Source organism: Schistocerca nitens, chromosome 2 (genome assembly GCF_023898315.1).
Source record: "Schistocerca nitens isolate TAMUIC-IGC-003100 chromosome 2, iqSchNite1.1, whole genome shotgun sequence".
NCBI classification, from domain to species: Eukaryota; Metazoa; Arthropoda; class Insecta; order Orthoptera; family Acrididae; genus Schistocerca; species Schistocerca nitens.
Window position 1 is genome coordinate 904,917,358 of NC_064615.1, and position 21,828 is coordinate 904,939,185.

Below are 21,828 nucleotides of genomic sequence, written 5' to 3' on the forward strand. Positions count from 1 at the left end.
CCGCAACGTCATCTGTTGTCTGTTTCGCACGGAGTTTTGCTGTTACGCACCGAGAATGACCAGCTTCGTGTAGTGGTTCCCCAAGTGCTCCAATCCAAGGTCCTCGACTTGTTGCATCAAGGTCATTGGGGAGTGGTCCGCACCAAGCAGCTAGCCCGCCGTCATTGTACATGGATCGGCATTGATAAGCAGATTACGCAGATGTCTACAGATTGTTCGACGTGTGCCGAACACCAAGCTGCTCCGCCTCAACGCTATTTTGAGTGGGCACGCCCTGCCGGTCCCTGGCAGCGAGTACATATTGATTTCGCTGGCCCAAATTGGCATTCTCGTTGGCTCATCGTGATAGACGCATTTAGTAATTTTCCGTTTGTTGTGCCCATGCAGTCTACAACGTCTGCACAAACTATACAGGCGTTGACTTCAATTTTTTGTATTGAGGGTCTTCCAGAAGTTTTAGTGCCTGACAATGGTCCACAATTTACCTCTGCTGAATTTGAAAGTTTTTGTTCTGCCAATGGCATTCGCCATGTTCTTACTCCGCCGTTCCACCCTCAATCGAATGGTGCAGCGGAACGTTTTGTACGCACATTCAAGGATCATATGGACCGCCTTCGTGCTACGCACTCTCGTCAGCAGGCCCTCATCACGTTCCTGCCGTCGTACCGGACCACGCCACGCGACGGCCCTTCGCCTGCGGAGCTTCTCCACGGCTGTCGTCATCGCACCCTACTACGGTTGTTGCACCCCCCGGATCGACCCGCCGCTTCTGAGCATCGCACGCGTTTTCAGCGCAACGACGCCGTTTTTTTCAGAGTTTATCACGGTCGCCGTCGTTGGGAACGTGGTACCGTGATAAGTGTCCAGGGTCGCGGTTTTTATACTGTTCAAGGTGCTACTGGGGTGCACAGGAGGCATCAGAACCAGTTGCGCCGCGCTGGCCGCCCGGATTCTGCCGCTCGTTCTTTGTCCACAGATTTGGTCCGCGGCGGGTTCCAGCCGCGCCTTCCGACTTCGCTGCCGCCTCCAGGGCAGCAGCAGCAGCCGTCGCCGCTACCACGCCGACAGCCCGTCCCGTTGATGCCTCCCGCGCAGCTTCATCCGGGAGCGCCCCAGGTGGTCGCTCCGGCGCCTGCGGTCCCTCTTCAGTCGCCACCGCCTTCGGAGCTGATGGACGTCGACCCCTCAGCCGGGCCGCCTTCCCAAGCGGTGGCTGTGCAGCCTGTACTGCAGCCGCTTTCCTTAGGCACCCCCAAGGAGTCTGACACCGCAGCGCCTTGTCCGGCGCCCACTCAGCAGCCGTCGACGCAGCGTCAGGAGACGCTGCCTTTCTTCGTGGGTCCCGACGCCCCGTCGCGTCCAGTACCAGAAGCTGCGCCCGTGGTCACAGGCGTGCACCCTGACCTCGGTTTTCAGTCGGTGTTTCCCGAGGCCCCGCGCAGCCAATGCTGGGGTGCGGACCGGGGACTGCCACCGACAACAGTCTCCGCCCCGGTCTCTTCTGCTACGTCTGCGGCCAGACCCCTCCCCCGCCGTCGACGCTCGCCACGTCATTATTCAACGACGGTGCGGCGATTTGGGGGGGAGGAGTGTTATATCCTAGCCAGTAATGCCAACCGAGCCCGCTGCCAAAAGGTTGGCAGCATCAAAGTCCGGACGCCGTCCGCATAAGCAGCGCCAGCGATACAGGAAATCGCCGCAAGTCTGCGCGCGCCACCGCTGGCTTCTGGCTTCTTAAGCGCTGGAGTCGCGAGCGCTAGGACAGTTCTAGATTCGCCGCTCAGTTGTATACTCGCCACCGAATTGTGTACCTGCTAGTCAGTTGTGTGTTCATCGCAGCAGAGTTGTTGTTTGTCGTCAGCCGACGCTGACCAAGCCGCTCCGACTCGAACTAGACAGATTTCTGTAGACCATGTTCACCACTGTGTTCTGTATCGTCGTTAATAAAGATAAGTACCGACTTTCATTTAATCCGAGTGTTTGGGTTTTCATCTTTCTGTTCACTGTTCCAGCGGACCGGTCGGCCCGCTATTAAAAGTGTGGCGGTGACTTCGTAGGCCGTTTCTACAGCGAAGTGTTGACGCTACGAAGGCCGTCACAAAACCTACGAAACCAAAGCACAAGTATAACAGTTCTGTGTGTGGAAGTATGACTCAACGTACACATCTGGCACGGTTCTTCTTCAATAAGACAAGAAATTTCAAATACCATTTATACTGAAGTGATAAAAAAAAATTAGAAATACTATAATTACGCAAGAACACCAGAATTACACACTAATACAAGAACACAAGTCAGATGCTTTGTTGACTGAACCTGTACTGACGCATTATTTAAGACACTGAAATAATAAAAAGAAAGCATGGAATATTTTACCTTCATATATATTGACGAAAAGCACTGTGATCATTACAATATCTCCATTCGAATAACATCTGCTGTCCATCCATCAAACAACTGCATAAAACATGGAACAAACACTTTTCACTACATTTCAGCGAGCACTCTCCTCCGCTACCTCTCAATAACCACTGCCTACTACGAGTTCTCGACAAGCACTGCACTCCGCTACATCTCAATAATCACAGCCTACTACGAGTCCTCGACAAGCACAGCCCTCCGCTACATCTCAATAATCACTGCCAGTGGAGGCGGCTAAACAAAACTCTCTGGCGCGATCTCTGGCGCTGTGGCTCAGTGTAGCCACCTTTCAATATTCCGCGCTGCCGATTCAGTGCTAAGCAGGGCGAGCCAACCTCTTGTTGCTCCGAGGAGGTGCTGTACTCTACTGTACGTACCTGTAGTGGTGCATTGTTGAGGATCATTTCCGAAAACGATATCAAAACTAGGTGTCCTCGTTTGTACAGCAACCTTTTGTCAGGCATAAAACCCACTAAGGTGCACCCTATGCATGATTATCGCGCCGTTATTAAAATCGCTGGCTTGTTTGCTTTGTGATCAAGGATCTTGCGTGTTGAGTGCCATAACTGTTTAAGACTGGTACCTTGTGATGGCACATATCTGCCAGTCGTGTGTTTCTGCTTCTGCCATTGCAAATACCTCTTTCCCATCTATGCCATTAGCCAGGGTGCGATGCTATATTGCAACCACTGGCACAATGCCTCCATACCATTTACACTCAGCTCCAGCAATTAATGTAGCCGCCAATCTGTGTCCCTCATTACTAACCTACGGCACGATCTCGGAAGAACGCCTAACGCCTATTTACCTACTCCCTAGCGTAGCTTTTGGCATCTGATCCTGTACCGAGCAGACAGCCTACGTCAGATGCCATATGTGGATTGTCTTGAGACATTATGGATTAGAAGTTAAGTTACGCGTTTCTAACCCAAGCAAGAAATCATTTGCAAAACTATGTGAACCATGCCGCCAAATACCCATAACCTACTCATACTACTGTTTCGGTTGCTTCGACTAGAGATTGACGAATCCCGTCCTCGTTAGTGTCGCCAAGCGCAGGCTTAACGCCGGCGTCCTACCACTTATTGTTCGAGTGGTTTTAAATAAAGAGAGACTGGTAAGCAGTTTTCCGAACCACTGTAAGAAATGACTGTAAGAACTTCAGCCATTACGCCGTTTGATTATACATATAACGGAGGCTTGGACGCTCGCCTAGGTTAGTACGTAGCTCTAAGGAAAAACCACTGAACCTTCCTGTCAGTTAGGTGTGGTAGCAACTGCCTTGTGAATTTAATCAGTAATAAGAGTATGTGAGTATAATTTAATACCTAACTACTTGTCCGACGGTCTACAATGGAAACTCGATACGATAACTGACTAGACCCTGGATAGATTGTTCACTTTTGTATAACATTTCACTAACTATTTAGTGCTATAGAAGGAACCAACTTTATTAGATACTTACATAGAACCTAACCGGAGGGAGAATGAATTTTATTTAGTGTTTAATTGTACCACATGACATAAATACTTGTAACTTGGGTAATTCCTTTATATTTATAACTAATTTTCAGAAAGAGTTTTAATAATACTGTAATCTCAAATGTTACTAGAAAATGGGGGGAGAAATATAAGTAGCAGATATCGGTAGTCATTCATTAGGATTTTAGAAGATAAGGGCTTAATCCTCAGCTGTTAGCACTGTAAAATGCAAACACCTCTTCAAACCCAAGAGGATAGACACGAATGCAAACAACTCTTGCCCTATTATTGATCATTATTATGTACACAATTTTGTTCGTGACAAATACTGTCCCGTGAGAGCACTTCCACTGAGGTCTCTTCTAAGACACACCTTTCACGGTGTGACTCTTCTACGCCCTTAAGCTACCCGCCGAAGCCTGCTTCTACACTCCTGGAAATGGAAAAAAGAACACATTGACACCGGTGTGTCAGACCCACCATACTTGCTCCGGACACTGCGAGAGGGCTGTACAAGCAATGATCACACGCACGGCACAGCGGACACACCAGGAACCGCGGTGTTGGCCGTCGAATGGCGCTAGCTGCGCAGCATTTGTGCACCGCCGCCGTCAGTGTCAGCCAGTTTGCCGTGGCATACGGAGCTCCATCGCAGTCTTTAACACTGGTAGCATGCCGCGACAGCGTGGACGTGAACCGTATGTGCAGTTGACGGACTTTGAGCGAGGGCGTATAGTGGGCATGCGGGAGGCCGGGTGGACGTACCGCCGAATTGCTCAACACGTGGGGCGTGAGGTCTCCACAGTACATCGATGTTGTCGCCAGTGGTCGGCGGAAGGTGCACGTGCCCGTCGACCTGGGACCGGACCGCAGCGACGCACGGATGCACGCCAAGACCGTAGGATCCTACGCAGTGCCGTAGGGGACCGCACCGCCACTTCCCAGCAAATTAGGGACACTGTTGCTCCTGGGGTATCGGCGAGGACCATTCGCAACCGTCTCCATGAAGCTGGGCTACGGTCCCGCACACCGTTAGGCCGTCTTCCGCTCATGCCCCAACATCGTGCAGCCCGCCTCCAGTGGTGTCGCGACAGGCGTGAATGGAGGGACGAATGGAGACGTGTCGTCTTCAGCGATGAGAGTCGCTTCTGCCTTGGTGCCAATGATGGTCGTATGCGTGTTTGGCGCCGTGCAGGTGAGCGCCACAATCAGGACTGCATACGACCGAGGCACACAGGGCCAACACCCGGCATCATGGTGTGGGGAGCGATCTCCTACACTGGCCGTACACCACTGGTGATCGTCGAGGGGACACTTAATAGTGCACGGTACATCCAAACCGTCATCGAACCCATCGTTCTACCATTCCTAGACCGGCAAGGGAACTTGCTGTTCCAACAGGACAATGCACGTCCGCATGTATCCCGTGCCACCCAACGTGCTCTAGAAGGTGTAAGTCAACTACCCTGGCCAGCAAGATCTCCGGATCTGTCCCCCATTGAGCATGTTTGGGACTGGATGAAGCGTCGTCTCACGCGGTCTGCACGTCCGGCACGAACGCTGGTCCAACTGAGGCGCCAGGTGGAAATGGCATGGCAAGCCGTTCCACAGAACTACATCCAACATCTCTATGATCGTCTCCATGGGAGAATAGCAGCCTGCATTGCTGCGAAAGGTGGATATACACTGTACTAGTGCCGACATTGTGCATGCTCTGTTGCCTGTGTCTATGTGCCTGTGGTTCTGTCAGTGTGATCATGTGATGTATCTGACCCCAGGAATGTGTCAATAAAGTTTCCCCTTCCTGGGACAATGAATTCACGGTGTTCTTATTTCAATTTCCAGGAGTGTATACCGGCTGGAGTGGCCGTGCTTTTCTAGGCGCTACAGTCTGGAGCCGAGCGACCGCTACGGTCGCAGGTTCGAATCCTGCCTCCGGCATAGATGTGTGTGATGTCCTTAGGTTAGTTAGGTTTAATTAGTTCTGAGCCCGCATCTCGTGGTCGTGCGGTAGCGTTCTCACTTCCCACGCCCGGGTTCCCGGGTTCGATTTCCGGCGGGGTCAGGGATTTTCTCTGCCTCGTGATGGCTGGGTGTTGTGTGCTGTCCTTAGGTTAGTTAGGTTTAAGTAGTTCTAAGTTCTAGGGGACTGATGACCATGGATGTTAAGTCCCATAGTGCTCAGAGCCAATTAGTTCTGAGTTCTAGGCGACTGATGACCTCAGAAGTTAAGTCACATAGTGCTCAGAGCCTTTTGAACCTGCTTCTATCTCTGGGTCGCTACACAGTACAGTCTTCGCCTCGCCTCCAGCATTCTGCCGCCACCACTGCAGGATCCATCTCTTCGCACCGAGCAGGTCAGTCGTCTCTGAGCAAGGCAAGATGTGGTGACGCCACGTTGTTGTGATTAATATATCCTGTGCCACGACACGAGGGACTGAAACTGAGATCAGAAACCAAAACACTTTAACTCAGTGCAAAACTTTTGTTCACCGACATGTTAAACTGTGAGGTGGATATGTCACTTTGATTTTTGTAAGTTATTGGTGCTTACGTCACAGAGAGAGGAAGTTATGTTACTGTTAAACAATATTTGGTCTTGTGATTCTTGAGTTTCTCCCGGCGTATTTGATAATCAAAATATTCACGGGTGCACTGCCGGTCTACAGTGTCCAACGGGCACAATATTTCGGCGATCATACATGTCGCCATCATCAGGTGAACTGACGGACTGAGCTCCTGTGAACGTGCCGGTACGGAGATCCGTACGCTATGGCTGCTCAGGGGGAACTGGGTTCGGTCTCTCTACGCATATTTGACGTACTCGGACGTTGAGTAGTCTTGTGGTGGAGGTTCTTTGTCCTTTGACATTTCCTCCAAGCCTGTACGTTAAATTTTGTATGTGACATGCACCTTACTTTTAGTTGGGGAAACTGGGTTCGGTCGCGGCGGCGGCCGATTTAAATACCCTCCGCCCGCGGCGCACTCCCTCCGCCGTCCGCGCCCCGCGCCACGGTCGCGCGGTGGAACAGATTGCGACGGCGTCTGAGATGACGTCGGTGTGATGGCTCTGTCCGCCGTGGTCGTCACAACTATACGTTTGCTCGATTTACTCTTGATTAACCCAATCGCTGGTTCCCAAGCCTTGCTAAGATTATAGCCACAGTCACGGTTTATGAGGTCGTCATTTGTACGAATTTCGATGGCCTCTCTAACAACGCTGTCCCAGTATCTCGACGTCTGTTCCAGAATCCTCGTGCGTTTATACTCAGAGATACTGGGACAGACGGCGAGATACTGGGACAGCGTTGTTAGAGAGGCGATCGAAATTCGCACCAATGACGACCTCATAAACCGTGACTGTGGCTATAATCTTAGCAAGGCTTGGGAACCAGCGATTGGGTTAACCAAGAGTAAATCGGGCAAACGTATAGTTGTGACGACCACGGCGGACAGAGCCATCACACCGACGTCATCTCAGACGCCGTCGCAATCTGTTCCACCGCGCGACCTTGGCGCGGGGCGCGGACGGCGGAGGGAGTGCGCCGCGGGCGGAGGGTATTTAAATCGGCCGCCGCCGCAACCGAACCCAGTTCCCCCTGAGCAGCCATAGCGTACGGATCTCCGTACGCGCACGTTCACAGGAGCTCAGTCCGTCAGTTCACCTGATGATGGCGACATGTATAATCGCCGAAATATTGTGCCCGTTGGACACTGTAGACCGGCAGTACACCCGTGGGTGTTTTGAATATTTGGTCTTGTTGTGGCACAGTCTTTGCCTCTGCGCAGTCTGATAGGGTTTTGGTTGAAGTTTGGTAGGTGATGGACGTATTTAGTAGTGTGTGTTGTACTGTATCTGTCAGATGAAGAAAAAATTATTGTAAAAGACAGCAAGGATGAATATGATGTATACGAGGTGTGGCTAGAAAAAAACCGGACTAGTACTGGTGAAACAGTAAAACGAATGCAATAAGGCTGAAAGTTGCGTGGCCTGTCACGTGACTCTCGCTCCGCCTACTGCTCGAGTTTCATCTGCCTCCTGCACTCAGTCTGCCCGTGGCGTCTGTTTTAAGTAGTTGACGTTTTGTCTGTGCGTCGGAAAATGTTGAGTGTACAGAAAGAACAGCGTGTTAACATCAAATTTTGTTTCAAACTAGGAAAATCTGCAAGTGAAACGTTTGTAATGTTACAACAAGTGTACGGCGATGATTGTTTATCGCGAACACAAGTGTGTGAGTGGTTTAAACGATTTAAAGATGGCCGCGAAGACACCAGTGATGACACTCGCACTGGCAGACCATTGTCAGCAAAAACTGATGCAAACATTGAAAAAATCGGTAAACTTGTTCGACAAGATCGCCGTTTAACAATCAGAGCAGTGTCTGAGTTAACAGGAGTTGACAAGGAAAGTGTTAGGCAGATTCTTCATGAAAGTTTCAACATGAACAAAGTGTGTTCAAAAATGGTTCCAAAGTGTCTCACAATTGAACAGAAGGAACGCCGAAGAATGATTTGTTCTGACATCCTGGAAAACATTGAAAGTGATCCCACCTTCTTACAAAATGTTATTACTTGCGATGAATCGTGGTTTTTTACTTACGATCCCGAAACTAAACGCCAATCGATGCATTGGAAAACTCCTGGTTCTCCACGACAAAAAAAAGCACGAATGTCAAAATCGAAATTCAAGGCAATGATGATTGTTTTTTTTGACATCAAAAGGATTGTGCACATTGATTGGGTACCAGAGGGACAAACAGTGAATCAGCATTACTACATTAGCGTCCTGGCTACCCTACGTGAGCGAGTACGGAGAAAACGGAACGATTTGTGGAGAAAAAAGTCATGGATCCTTCACCAAGACAATGCCCCAGCTCACAGTGCGTTGTCAGTTAAGACGTTTTTGGCAAAACACAACATTCCCATCTTAGATCATCCACCCTACTCACCTGATTTGGCCCCCTGTGACTTTTTTTCTTTTCCCTAAAGTCAAGTCAGCTTTGAAAGGAACTAGATTTGAGACTGTTGAAGCAGTAAAAGAAAGAGCGACGGAAGTAATGTATGGACTTACCGAAAATGATCTGCAGCATTGCTATGAACAGTGGAAAATTTGTATGGAGCGGTGTAGAGACCGAGGAGGAGAGTACATTGAAGGAGATAACATGAAATTGTAAATAATTGTAAATAAATGTTTTTTCCAGCATCAGTCCGGTTTTTTTCTAGCCGCACCTCATATATTGGGGGGGGGGGGGGAAATATAAATTTTGAATAGTGTTATTTTTTTAAGGGAAGAAGTTTGAGGTAAGACTGCAGCGCTACGCAGCTAATTTGTCGGAATGATTATTGCCAAATAGTTACCTTCGTTCTCTTGCTCAGAGCTGAGAGGAAAACCACTCCACATCCTGAGTCACGCATTAACATGTAAACTGATTAAGCTGTTTGGTTTTTATAGAAATTCTCTGTTAATATTGTACCCTTTTTAAACCATTGATCACTTTGTTAAGTGTAATATTGTTCAGACCAATGTTATGTGCCAGGATCACGAGAAGTTTTACCCTGGCTTTTTGAAGACATGCTTCATACTTCGAATATCGTCTCATAGGAACAGTTACTGTAGCCATCCCACTCTTTAAAAATGGTTTAGCATTATGCATTAACACAGTGCACCACATGGTGTGCTATACTTCGAATATTGGTTGGAAATTTTATTTAACAAATTGGAACCTAGCTTAGCCAGTGCCTGCTTGTTGTTTGTTGTTATGCTTTAGAGAAATCTATAACGGTGTTGTCTAGATGCGATGTAAGTGTAAATTTTGATTACTGCCAGATAATTGTTTTACTTCAGTTGTGCCTTTAATACGAAGACAAGTTTCATTGATATCAGTTACAATTCGATTCAAATTATGTTCTGTTTAGTAATGCAAAGGTTAGCATGCGAGTTTAAGTCGGATAACAGTTTGTGGGTACATAGTTTTGGTAATATGTAGCCCTTTCACATTGTGGGAGGTAAATTTGGGCTAAAGTTCGTACATAAACGTATAGAGGGAAGTTAGGGAACTTACAAAGCTTAATCAGTTCTTCACTTGTTTTTATAACGATACTTATCAGATTTAACCAACTGTAAACTGCCTCAGTTACTGAAAAATTCACAAAATAAGTTATTCCCTCCCTTATTTCATAAGGCTGCTCAGTACGCCTGCCCAAGGGAGTTCTAACGTTCCATCGCTCATAGTAAAAAGCTCTATCGTCGTAAACCGATTTCTGTGAAAAGGGGAAGAGTGTGCAAGGGACTACCTGCTCGGAAGGGATAGAAAGCATAACTTTTGTACATATTTTCATTGAGACCTTTCTATTCCTTTGAAAGGTTTGCAGTACTTGTTGAGAGCTAAGAGGCTCCAGAAACCAGTTACAGCCGGCCCACGAATTCAGCACATGTTGCTGAGATGTCATTGCTCCCACCGTAGGTTCCTCTCTCTTGCGTGGCGGCCCTCGACTAACTAGCACGTACCTTGTCCACTCTCCTTGTCCACTGTTCCGGATTTTCAGTTATAGTGACTATTCTTTCGAGCAGGGGGTTGAGCCCCCAGTGCCACATGTACCTGTAGTCGTAGTCTTGGTTGAATAAACCCTGGGGGTATATCTGAGATAAAATACCTGTATTTATTTCGACCGCCAGGAAACCCACAACAGTCGCAATTCCTGCCTTCTTACAAAAACCCTCATACACGCCATTACAAATGTTGTATGATTAACAGTAATTAAAAATGTAGTAAATATCAATTCTAATACTTCAATTTTTGCTTTCATTTTTACTTTCTGGAAAACTTTAGCCATTTTTTTTTGTTTTTCTCCAAGAAGTCAGCGGATAATTTGGTCCTCAAGTCCTACAAGATGTAAACCAATTAATGAAATGGTATCATAGTGTGCACACAACAGCCACGAAGCCTGGAGGGATATCAAAAGTTACCTATCCTCAGTCACTGGACAAAGTTTTGTGACCTTAAGTAAAAATGGAGCCGCTTTAGTACATTGTTGACTTGTGCGGTGAGCAAAACTAGCCCTCCTTATATGATCGGTTGTTTGTCGATGAAATCGGAATACCGACGTGTCCAATAAACTAATTCCGTCAAAGTGTATGCCATTCTGTCAATTATGCGACATATATGAGGACATGCAAACAGACAAGCAAACTCACAAAGCTTTTTAAATAAAACATCACTAACATTCTACATATTTGTTCTTCTTGTCTACGTATTTATTTCTCAACATCGTCACCCCAGCGACGAACATATTTCTCCCAACAAGAGATCAGTTTGTTGATACTGTCACCGTAAAATGTCTGACTTCGTTGACGGAGCCACAAGCTTACCTCTCCTTGCACAGCTTCATCTCTATCAAAGTGAAGTCCTCGAATGTGTCGGAAACAGGTGAAAATTGGATGGTACAAAGTCTGAGCTATATGGAGGATGATGGATGGCAGCGAACCCAAGGCGTTGGACTGTTACAGATGTCGCAGCGCTCGTGTGTGGTCTGGCATTGCCCTGCTGAACTCTTCGAATTCGAAACTCGACTACACCACTCGACGGAGCTCTCAGCGTCAGAGAGCTGAAATATGTAGACATGGAGAATGATGATGTAGAATATTAATGAGGTTTATTTTATTTAAAGAGCTCTAAGAGTTTTCACTTAAGAGCTTCGGGTTATTACTTCTCAGAATGTCCTCGTACTTTTACTGATAGGTGAAGAATTACATTAGCAGTTTACAGAAGTGCGCTGTTCTCGTTTCATAGGAAACGGAAATCACTAGTAGAAAAGAATTAGTTAAAATACATTCCTTGATCCATAATCAACTACACGATCGAGCCTTCGAAAAAATGCCTGGATTATTGCCATATCGCGAGCTGTTAAGCAGTGTTAATGACATTGCTTTTTCTAATGATAGTCAAACTAAAATAGTGAAAGTAACAAATGTGCCTTCGCACGTTACTCGTGGTATTCCGAGTTTTTACGCTTTGAATGCTTTCGAGATAGATGTCACCTTGGGGAATGCATTGTTTATCCTCAAACAAAAATTAAAATCAAAGCGAAAACAGTAATACTAGAATTTATATGTTTTTTATTTCCAATTAAGTTAATTATACAGGGTGTTTCAAAAGTAACTGTACACACTTCATGGGTGTAATGTATATATCAAAATAAGATCAAGATGTTAAATAAAGATTTGACTGAAATTGCTTTATTTCTTAGGTACGTCATTTGTGGTAGGCATTACTTCATGCATGGGCCAGTAGAAGGTTTTGTCATGTCGTGTTCGCCTGCATATCGACTGATGTTGCTTTGTGCACTCCCCGACATTTCTCGGTTGATTCTGGCACGGAGTGCCTTTATTTTCTTGACTTTGATGTGGTACGTTGTACTCTAGAATTGTGTTGTAATGTTACAGCACCAGACGTACAATATACACTGCTGTTCATTAAAATTGCTACACCACGAAGAAATGCAGATGATAAACGGGTATTCATTGGACAGATATATTATACTAGAACTTACATGTGATTACATTATCTCGCAATTTGGGTTCATAGATCGTGAGAAATCAGTACCCAGAACAATCACCTCTGGCCGTAATAACGGCCTTCATACGCCTGGGCATTGAGTCAAACAGAGCTTGGATGGCATGTACAGGCACAGCTGCCCATGCAGCTTCAACACGATACCACAGTTCATCAAGAGTAGTGACGAGCCAGTTGCTCGGTCACCATTGACCAGACGTTTTCAATTGGTGAGTGATTTGGAGAATGTGCTGGCCAGGGCAGCTGTCGAACATTTACTGAATCCAGAAAGGCCCGTACAGGACCTGCAACATGCGGTCGTGCATTATCCTGCTGAAATGTAGGGTTTCGCAGGGATCGAATGAAGGGTAGAGCCACGGGTCGTAAGACCATCATGATGCTGTGAACAGAACGTGGATTCATCCGAAAAAATGAGGTTTTGCCATTCGTGCACCCAGGTTAGTCGTTGAGTACACCATCGCAGGCGCTCCTGTCTGTGATGCAGCGTCAAGGGTAACCGCAGCCACGGTCTCCGAGCTGATAGTCCATGCTGCTGCAAACGTCGTCGAACTGTTCGTGTAGATGGTTGTCGTCTTGCAAACGTCCCCATCTGTTGACTCAGGGATCGAGACGTGGCTGCACGATTCGTTTCAGCCATGCGGATAAGATGTCTGTCATCTCGACTGCTAGTGATACGAGGCCGTTTGGATCCAGCACGGCGTTCCGTACTACCCTCCTGAACACATGATTCCATATTCTGGTAACAGTCATTGGATCTCGAACAACGCGGGCAGCAATGTCGCGATCCAATAAACCGCAATCGCGATAGGCTACAATCCGACGTTTATCAAAGTCGGAAACGTGATGGTACGCATTTCTCTTCCTTACACGAGGCATCACAACAACGTTTCATCAGGCAACGCCGGTCAACTGCTGTTTGTGTATGAGAAATCGGTTGGAAACTTTCCTCAAGTGAGCACGTTGTAGGTGTCGCCACCGGCGCCAACCTTGTGTGAATGCTCTGAAAAGTTAATCATATGCATATCACAGCATCTTCTTCCTGTCGGTTAAATTTCGCGTCTATAGCACGTCATCTTCGTGGTGAAGCAATTTTAATGGTCAGTAGTCTACATTTATTGTGTCGACAGTTCATTGACTGCACTTGTCGTGTACGGTACGATGGCGTAATAAAACGGTGAATTCGCGGATATGCACACCCTTTACGTCGCAGTAGAAGGCAATGCACGAGCAGCAAGACGATGGTAAATGGTAATGTTTCCAAACAGAAGAGTACTAAACCATCAGACTTTCACAGCTGTGGACAGGCGTTTAAGGGAATATGGCATTCGTGGTGCGCGACTATTCAAAGGTGTGTGAAATCTTACGAGACTTAACTGCTAAGGTCATCAGTCCCTAAGCTTACACACTATTTAACCTAAATTATCTTAAGGACAAAGACAGACAGCCATGCCCGAGGGAGGACTCGAACCTCCGGCGGGACCAGCCGCAAGCGCGTCTATTATGTCGGCCTCAAATGGATGGAGTGGGTAGATGAAGATTCGTTTAAGTGCCAATTTAGGTTTTGCTCAATCAGCTGCGTGGCGGTTGCTTCGAAGACGGCAATTCCACCCATTTCACCTGCAGAAGATAGAGGAGCTGACGCCTGCAGACCACCCCAGGCGTCAGTGGTTACTCGAGCACCATGCTACTAATCCACTGTTCGGTCGTCGGGTACTGTTTACGGATGAAATCCACTTCAGCCGTGCGGGTATCGTGAACATGCACGCGTGGACGTATGAAACTCCTCGTGTAAGTATAGTACGATGATATGAACATCATTTTGCAGTGATCATTTGGTGTGGTATAATGGACGATCAGTTCCTTGGACCGCATGTTATTCCATAGCGCCTGACTGGTGGAATGAATAGACAGCTTTTGGAAAATGAATTGGGTGGCCTGATTCATGGCGTCCCACTCACTACGCGAATCGACTAATGGTTTATGCACGACGGTGGCCCCGCACATTTCAGTCGGGAGACAAGAGAGTATCTCAATGTTACTTATCCTGGTTAATGAATAGGTCGTGCAGGGCCAGTTGCTAGTCCCGCCAGATCTCCGTATCTTAACCCCCTGGGCTTCTACTTTTGGGGCCGTCTCAAAGAGATCGTGTATGGTGTTGCAATTGAGAATGTAGCACAGCTACAGCAGCCGAACTGAAAATGGTTGTGCAGCTGTGCAGAGAGAGACGAACGGAGCCTACAACGTTCCGAGAGCGGGAAGACGTCGAACACGTCTTTGAACATGTCTTTGGGTAAACCTACAGCACGTAGATGTGTTGAAATTCGGGTTCATTCGTGTCGTTGCTTTCTGAGAAGAACTGATTTTGTGTTGTTTGTGTTGCTCATGTGATCCCTAGTTTGTGTTGCCCATGTGATCCCTACTCTACTGCATTGAAATAAATCAATTCAAGACAAAACTTTCGTATAACATTTTACGCTTATTTTGAAGTGTACATTACACCCATGAAGTGTGTACAGTTGCTTCTGAATCATCATGAATTAATTTTGTGCTGTGTGCGGTCCACTTGCCATCCCTACACTACTGCATATTTTGGAAATAAAGCAATTTCAGACAAAACTTTATTTAAAATTCTTATCCATTAAAGATATGGAACACTGAAACTGTAATTTCTGTAATCCTTAAAACTTTATTTATTATTTTACTCTTATTTTGATGCATAAATTACACTCACGAAGTACGTAGAGTTACTTTTGAACCACTCTGTATACGATTATATGAGGTTATAAAGCTAAAATCTATTTTAGTAATATTTAAAATGCTTATTTCTTTTCTCAGTGCAGATGTCACATACTTCAGCGACAACAAAAGAGAAAAAGAAGAAAACGCGAGACTGGAGTTGAATACGGGGCGCTACGAATTCCCTCACTTTAACGCCGCTGACGCAATGAGTCAAAGTTTTAGTTGTCATTTTCTCAGGAACTATTGCTTGTTGGTACTTTGACCGAAATTTAAGCACTCCGTCTGCAGGCCACAAGTGGCCCATCGGGACCGTCTGACCGCCGTGTCATCCTCAGATGAGGATGCGGATAGGAGGGCCGTGTGGTCAGCACACCGCTCTCCCGGTCGTTATGATGGTTTTCTTTGACCGGAGCCGCTACTATTCGGCCGAGTAGCTCCTCAATTGGCATCACGAGGCTGAGTGCACCCCGAAAAATGGCAACAGCACGTGGCAGCCCGGATGGTCACCCATCCAAGTGCCGGCCACGTCCGACAGCGCTTAACTTCGGTGATGTGAGGGGAATCGGTGTGTCCACTGCAGCAAGGCCGTTGCCTTTGAGCGAAATTGGTGTCCCTATATTTTCACCCTGTGAAGTTTCGACTGAGTAAGAGCAACATATGGTGTGTTTCCCTTGTTAGACCGGCATATGTAGGAGACTGCAGTAACAACTCAGTATAGAGTCAGTACCGTTATCTGTATTGGAATAATAGATGAATTTTTTCAACACAGAGCCTTATCAGTGACCAAACAATGGAAAGAATCATGTCCACAGAAAGGCTCCGTGCGTTGTCTCATTTTATTCAATATTTACTTCAGTGACATGCCAGTAGGTCCGACTGCCATCTTGCACAAGTAGCCGATAAGACACGGCCATATTTACACTAGGACTAACAACCAATATAATGTTAACCGTCTCCAACAACAAAATAACAGAACTGTCAAGTGGTTCAGGGAGAACAAAACTGCTCTGAACGTGCAAAAGTCAAGTGCAATATACTTCACGAAGAAGAGATATATGTTGCAAGACAGTATCACTATTAACAGTGCCATAATTCCATGGAAAACACACGTAAAATACCTAGGAATAACACTGGACTACCAACTATTTTCATATAAATATGACGAGTACACCACACAAAAAGGGTAACAGTTGGTAACTGGCAAAAATTGTGTCTCGATAAGTCAGTCACACTACTACCATTGTGTAGGTGCACCACATGAGCGACGATTGTCAGCAAAACGACGGTGGAAGCTTTACAATTAATTCAAAATACACTTCTACGATGGAGCTTACAAGCAGTTTCACTAACCAGGATTACGACGTCACAGGGAGAAATGAACTTGCCGCTACTGAAAACCATAATCAAGGGAATGGCTCGACGTCCGTATCAGAAAGTCTATACACTACGAGACACGGTTAACAGCTCACGAACAATTGGAATATCGATTCCTAGAGATTGGGCACAGAGTGCCAGTAGCACTAACAATACTGGAGGACTCTGACGACTACCACGATTAAAAAAACAGTGTTGGACTTTTAGCACTTTTCACAAAAGGCAAAACTAGCACAATACATCCCATCTGTCCCCTTCCACCCCAGGGCGCCATCGAAGGGCGCCAGTGGACTAAAAGTTCCACAGGCCATAACTTCAAAATGCAGCAGAGTGAATAAATTATAGCAACGACCAAGCACAAATCGAGTCAAACCGGCCACGCTGGAGGTACTGGATGCAAACATGGGGACAAAGAGAGGAAGAAAAACAGCTCAGCAATGTGGTCATCGCCCCTGAAAATGTCGTTCAGTTACGCCAATAACATATTGTGGGGATTTTACTGCGCCATCGACGTTTCGCCCTAGAAAATTCTGCAACTAGCCCGACGGGCAAGCTTGAAGCAACACTTCTTGAGAAATAATCGTGGTATGGGACCTTTACCAATCTGGATAGGGCAAAGTGATAGTAAAGATCCAAAAACGAACTCTATGATTCGTTAGGAGGTTTGTTGACTCGGAGTAGGAGTATCAGAGAAATGATCAAGAGATTCGAATGGGAGTTAAGAAAGACTTTTGCACTGTAGTGTTGCAAAACGCATGTTACGAAATATTTTATAGAGGATCCAACGGATATAAGAGCAGATTTTTTTTATTGGAATAACACTGGACTACCAACTCTTTTCCTATAAACATGAGGAGTAAACCACACGAACAGGGTAACAGTTGGAAACAGCATTACACCCTTTGGTCACTGGCAAAAATTGTGTCTCGACAAGTCAGTCACACTACTACCATTGTGTGGGTGTACCACATGAGCGACAATTGTCAGCAAAACGACGGCGGAAGCTTTACAATTAGTTCAAAATAAACTTCTACGCTGGAGCTTACAAGCAGTTCCACTAACCAGGATTATGACATTACAGGGAGAAATGAACTTGCCGCTACTAAAAACCATAATCAAGGGAATGGCTCGACGTCCGTATCAGAAAGAGTATACACTACGAGACACCGTAAACAGCTCACGAACAATTGGAATAACGATTCCTGAAGACTTTTGGTCAGGTGAATACAGGGTTATACCAAGAGATGAATACACTAAGCAGATTCAGAAGGATGTAGGTTGCAGTAAGTACTGGGTTCAAAAATGGTTCAAATGGCTCTGAGCACTATGGGACTCAACATCTGAGGTCATAAGTCTCCTAGAACCTAGAACTACTTAAACCTAACTAACCTAAGGACAGCACACACATCCATTCCCGAGGCAGGATTCGAACCCGCGACCGTAGCGGTCGCGCGGTTCTAGACTGAAGCGCCTAGAACCTCTCGGCCACACAGGCCGGCTAAGTACTGGGAGAAGAAGAAGCTTGCACAGGATAGGGTAGCATGGAGAACTGCATCAAACCAGTCTCAGGACTGAAGACCACAACAACAACAACAGAGATTGGCACAGAGTCCCAGTAGCACTAACAATACTGGAGGACTCTGACGACTACCACGATTAAAAACTTCGATTCCCGGCGGGGTCAGGGATTTTCTCTGCCTCGTGATGACTGGGTGTTGTGTGATGTCCTTAGGTTAGTTAGGTTTAAGTAGTTCTCAGTTCTAGGGGACTGATGACCATAGATGTTAAGTCCCATAGTGCTCAGAGCCATTTGAACCATTTTAACGATTAAAAACACAGTGTTGGACTTTTAGCACTTTTCACAAAAGGCAAAACTAACACAATACATCCCAGCTGCCACCCCTCTACTCCAGGGCGCCATCGAAGGGCGCCAGTGGACTAAAAGTTCCACAAGCCATAACTTCAAAATGCAGCAGAGTGAATAAATTATAGCAACGACCAAGCACAAATCGAGTCAAACCGGCCACGCTGGAGGTACTGGATGCTAACATGGGGACAAAGAGAGGAACAAAAACAGCTCAGCAATGTGTTCATCGCCCCTGAAAATGTCGTTCAGTTACGCCAATAATATATTGTGGGGATTTTACTGCGCCATCGGCGTTTCGCCCGAGAAACACTTCTGCAATTAGTCCGACGGGAAAGCTCGAAGCAACACTTCTTGAGAAATAATCGTTGTATGGGACCTTTACCAGTCTGTATTGGGAAAATTGATAGTAAAGATTCAATAAAGAACTCTATGATTCGGTAGGAGGTTTGTTTACTCAGAGTAGGGGTGTCAGAGAAATGATCAAGAGATTCGAATGGGAGGTAAGAAAGACTTTTGCATTGTAGTGTTACAAAACGTATGTTACGAAATATTTTACCCAAGGTGCAACGTGTATAAGAGCAGGCTTTTTTTTTTTTATTGGTGACTGAGGGTGATGTACTGAACAACATGCCCGCATCTCGTGGTCGTGCGGTAGCGTTCTCGCTTCCCACGCCCGGGTTCCCGGGTTCGATTCCCGGCGGGGTCAGGGATTTTCTCTGCCTCGTGATGGCTGGGTGTTGTGTGCTGTCCTTAGGTTAGTTAGGTTTAAGTAGTTCTAAGTTCTAGGGGACTTATGACCACAGTAGTTGAGTCCCATAGTGCTCAGAGCCACTGAACAACATGACATCAGGCTCAAATGGCTCTGAGCACTATGGGGCTCAACTGCTGTGGTCATCAGTCCCCTAGAACTTAGAACTACTTAAACCTAACTAACCTAAGGACATAACACACATCCATGCCCGAGGCAGGATTCGAACCTGCGACCGTAGCGGTCGCGCGGTTCCAGACTGACGCGCCTAGAACCGCTTGGCCACACTGGCTGGCCAACATGACATCAGTATTTACATCATTTGCACCCTAATAATTACAGCTATTACAAGTCGTACGTTTTTAGTTCGGTTAGTACCTTGAAGTACCGGGTGATTATAATTAAACGTTTTATATTTAACACCTTACAACACGGAAACTAATAATCGTACGAGTACCAAACATAGTAGCATTGATGTCCAGGGTATGGCGTGCATGATTTCCATGCGTCACAGCGCCACCGTCCAGTTCCAACTATGGCCATGGTCACTAGGTGCCGTCATCATTCATCGTGATTCATAGTCTCACACACCTGTCCAGTCGCAGTGCACTTGTTGACGTGTCAATATGAGCTTGGACGAAAGGAACAGGGCCTTATTGGTGAAGCTCTGTTATCAAAACAACAGTGATGCTGCAGCTGCACTTCGGGAATATCGCTGGCTATAAGGATTACGGGTGGGTCCTCTTTCTCCACCTACTGTGCGGAGCATGACGAAGAATTTCAAACCAATTTTTTCTTTTTTCCTTTTCTCAGTTTATTGATACATACAAAAACCCACTTTCTATCACTTTTGATGGGTGTATTAACATTAAGAATTGTTACTCTTTTGCAAAAGTTATTTATTAATTTTTGAACATACTGCAATGCAAATAAACTAAATAATAATAAGAAACAAATGATCGACCTCTTAGCCTCTCTGGAATCTTCCCAGAGAGTTGTCCGTCTCTAGCCACGGGGAGGCGTGCCGCTACTACCAGGAAACCACTACATTTATAACATACTTGTGGTCCCTCTACCACCATACTGAACTAACTACAACTACAATCTACTACAAGTCAAAGACTTACACAAACAATATATTTACATACTTACATCTTTGCGCAGTACATATTGAGTGCGCACACGCTAACAGATTATCGAGAGGCAACCTCCACCTGACCTCCCGATCACTGTCTCCAGCAGAGGGAGGCCAACCACCGCGACATTCCAGCCTCTCTTCTAATTCATGTCAGCAGAAATACAGAGGGGTCCAAAGACGTGTATCCACTGTTTAAAAGTCTATAACTGGCAAACTAATTGACGGAGCTGTCTCATCTTGGGCAGTGTAATAGTTTGTAGTTCCGACAATCGCCACACAAGCGTTGTATTGCGTTGTTTTGTTTTGTCAGATAACAGTCACCAGATAGTCAGTGTTTTGTTCTTAGTTGCACCTAGTTACTCGAGTAAACATGGCTGGCGCAAGGCTTACATTCGATGAAAGGAAGTCAGTTTTGAAGTGGTATTTTAAGTAAGAAACATTAATGAGGTTCAACGGCAATGGCGAAATGAGTATCAAACAGAGCCACCGACACGTTTAACGATTCGTCGCATTCTAGACAAATTTGAAGCCGAAGGCTGTGTTATAGATGTACACAAACAACGATCTGGACGACCTGTAACAGTAACAAATACAGCTAACTCCCGTTGTGTGTTACAACAATTCACTCGCTCACCACAGAAGTGAGTTGCTCAAGTGTTCGGCGAATTTTGAAGACAGCAAAGTGGAAGTGCTACATCCCACGATTGCTACACGCAATGAACGAGGACGACCCAGATCGTAGAATGGAATACTGCGAGTGGTTTACTAACATAGTGCGCAACTATGAAGAGTTTGCAGAGATGATTGTGTGGTCTGATAAGGCACAGTTCAAACTCAATGGTACAGTAAATCGCCACAATTGCATCTACTGGGCCGCCGAAAATCCGAACTTCCATGTAGACAAAGCCGTGAATTTACCAGGAGTAAATGTGTGGTGTGGGTTGTCTTACCGGGGCTTGATTGGGCCATTCTTCTTTGACGGCACAGTTACCGGTGAGGTGTACCTTCAGAAGCTTTAGACATCCATTTCACATGCCATCCGAGACTTGTATGGAGGTGGAAGAGTTTACTTTCAACAAGATGGTGCCCCAGCCCACTACCTAAATCGTGTTAGGGCACATCTCGACGAAAATCTACCAGGAAGATGGGATAGGCCGTAGAGGTGCTGTGGAGTATCCACCACGTTTCCCAGACCTCTGCATTTTTACCTGTGGGGAACACTAAAGGACTTCGTTTATCGACAAAAGCTACGCACATTGGATGAACTTCGAGAATCCATCGTATATTCATGTGCAAATATACAACTGAACACGTTGCAGTCAGTAGTTCGTGCTGCAGTTCGGCGGCATCATTTGTGGGTGGATGTTAATGGTGACCATTTCGAACACCTACATTGATATCTTTAAGTTGGACTTTAAGCTACACTTGAACCAAAAATGAGTCAACTCCATCAATTAGTTTGCAAGTTATGGACTTTTAAACAGTG

The 21,828-nt window shown here is 46.2% G+C and overlaps 1 protein-coding gene across 1 annotated transcript in view; it reads left to right on the plus strand.

Moving 5' to 3' along the window:
* The first annotated feature begins 1,170 nt into the window (after positions 1-1,170).
* Positions 1,171-21,828, plus strand: part of LOC126235434 (uncharacterized) — a 169,429-nt gene continuing 148,771 nt past the window's right edge. The window contains exon 1 of the mRNA XM_049944158.1: positions 1,171-1,494. Coding sequence (XP_049800115.1) covers positions 1,171-1,494 — 324 coding nt within the window. The remainder of the gene's footprint in view (positions 1,495-21,828) is intronic.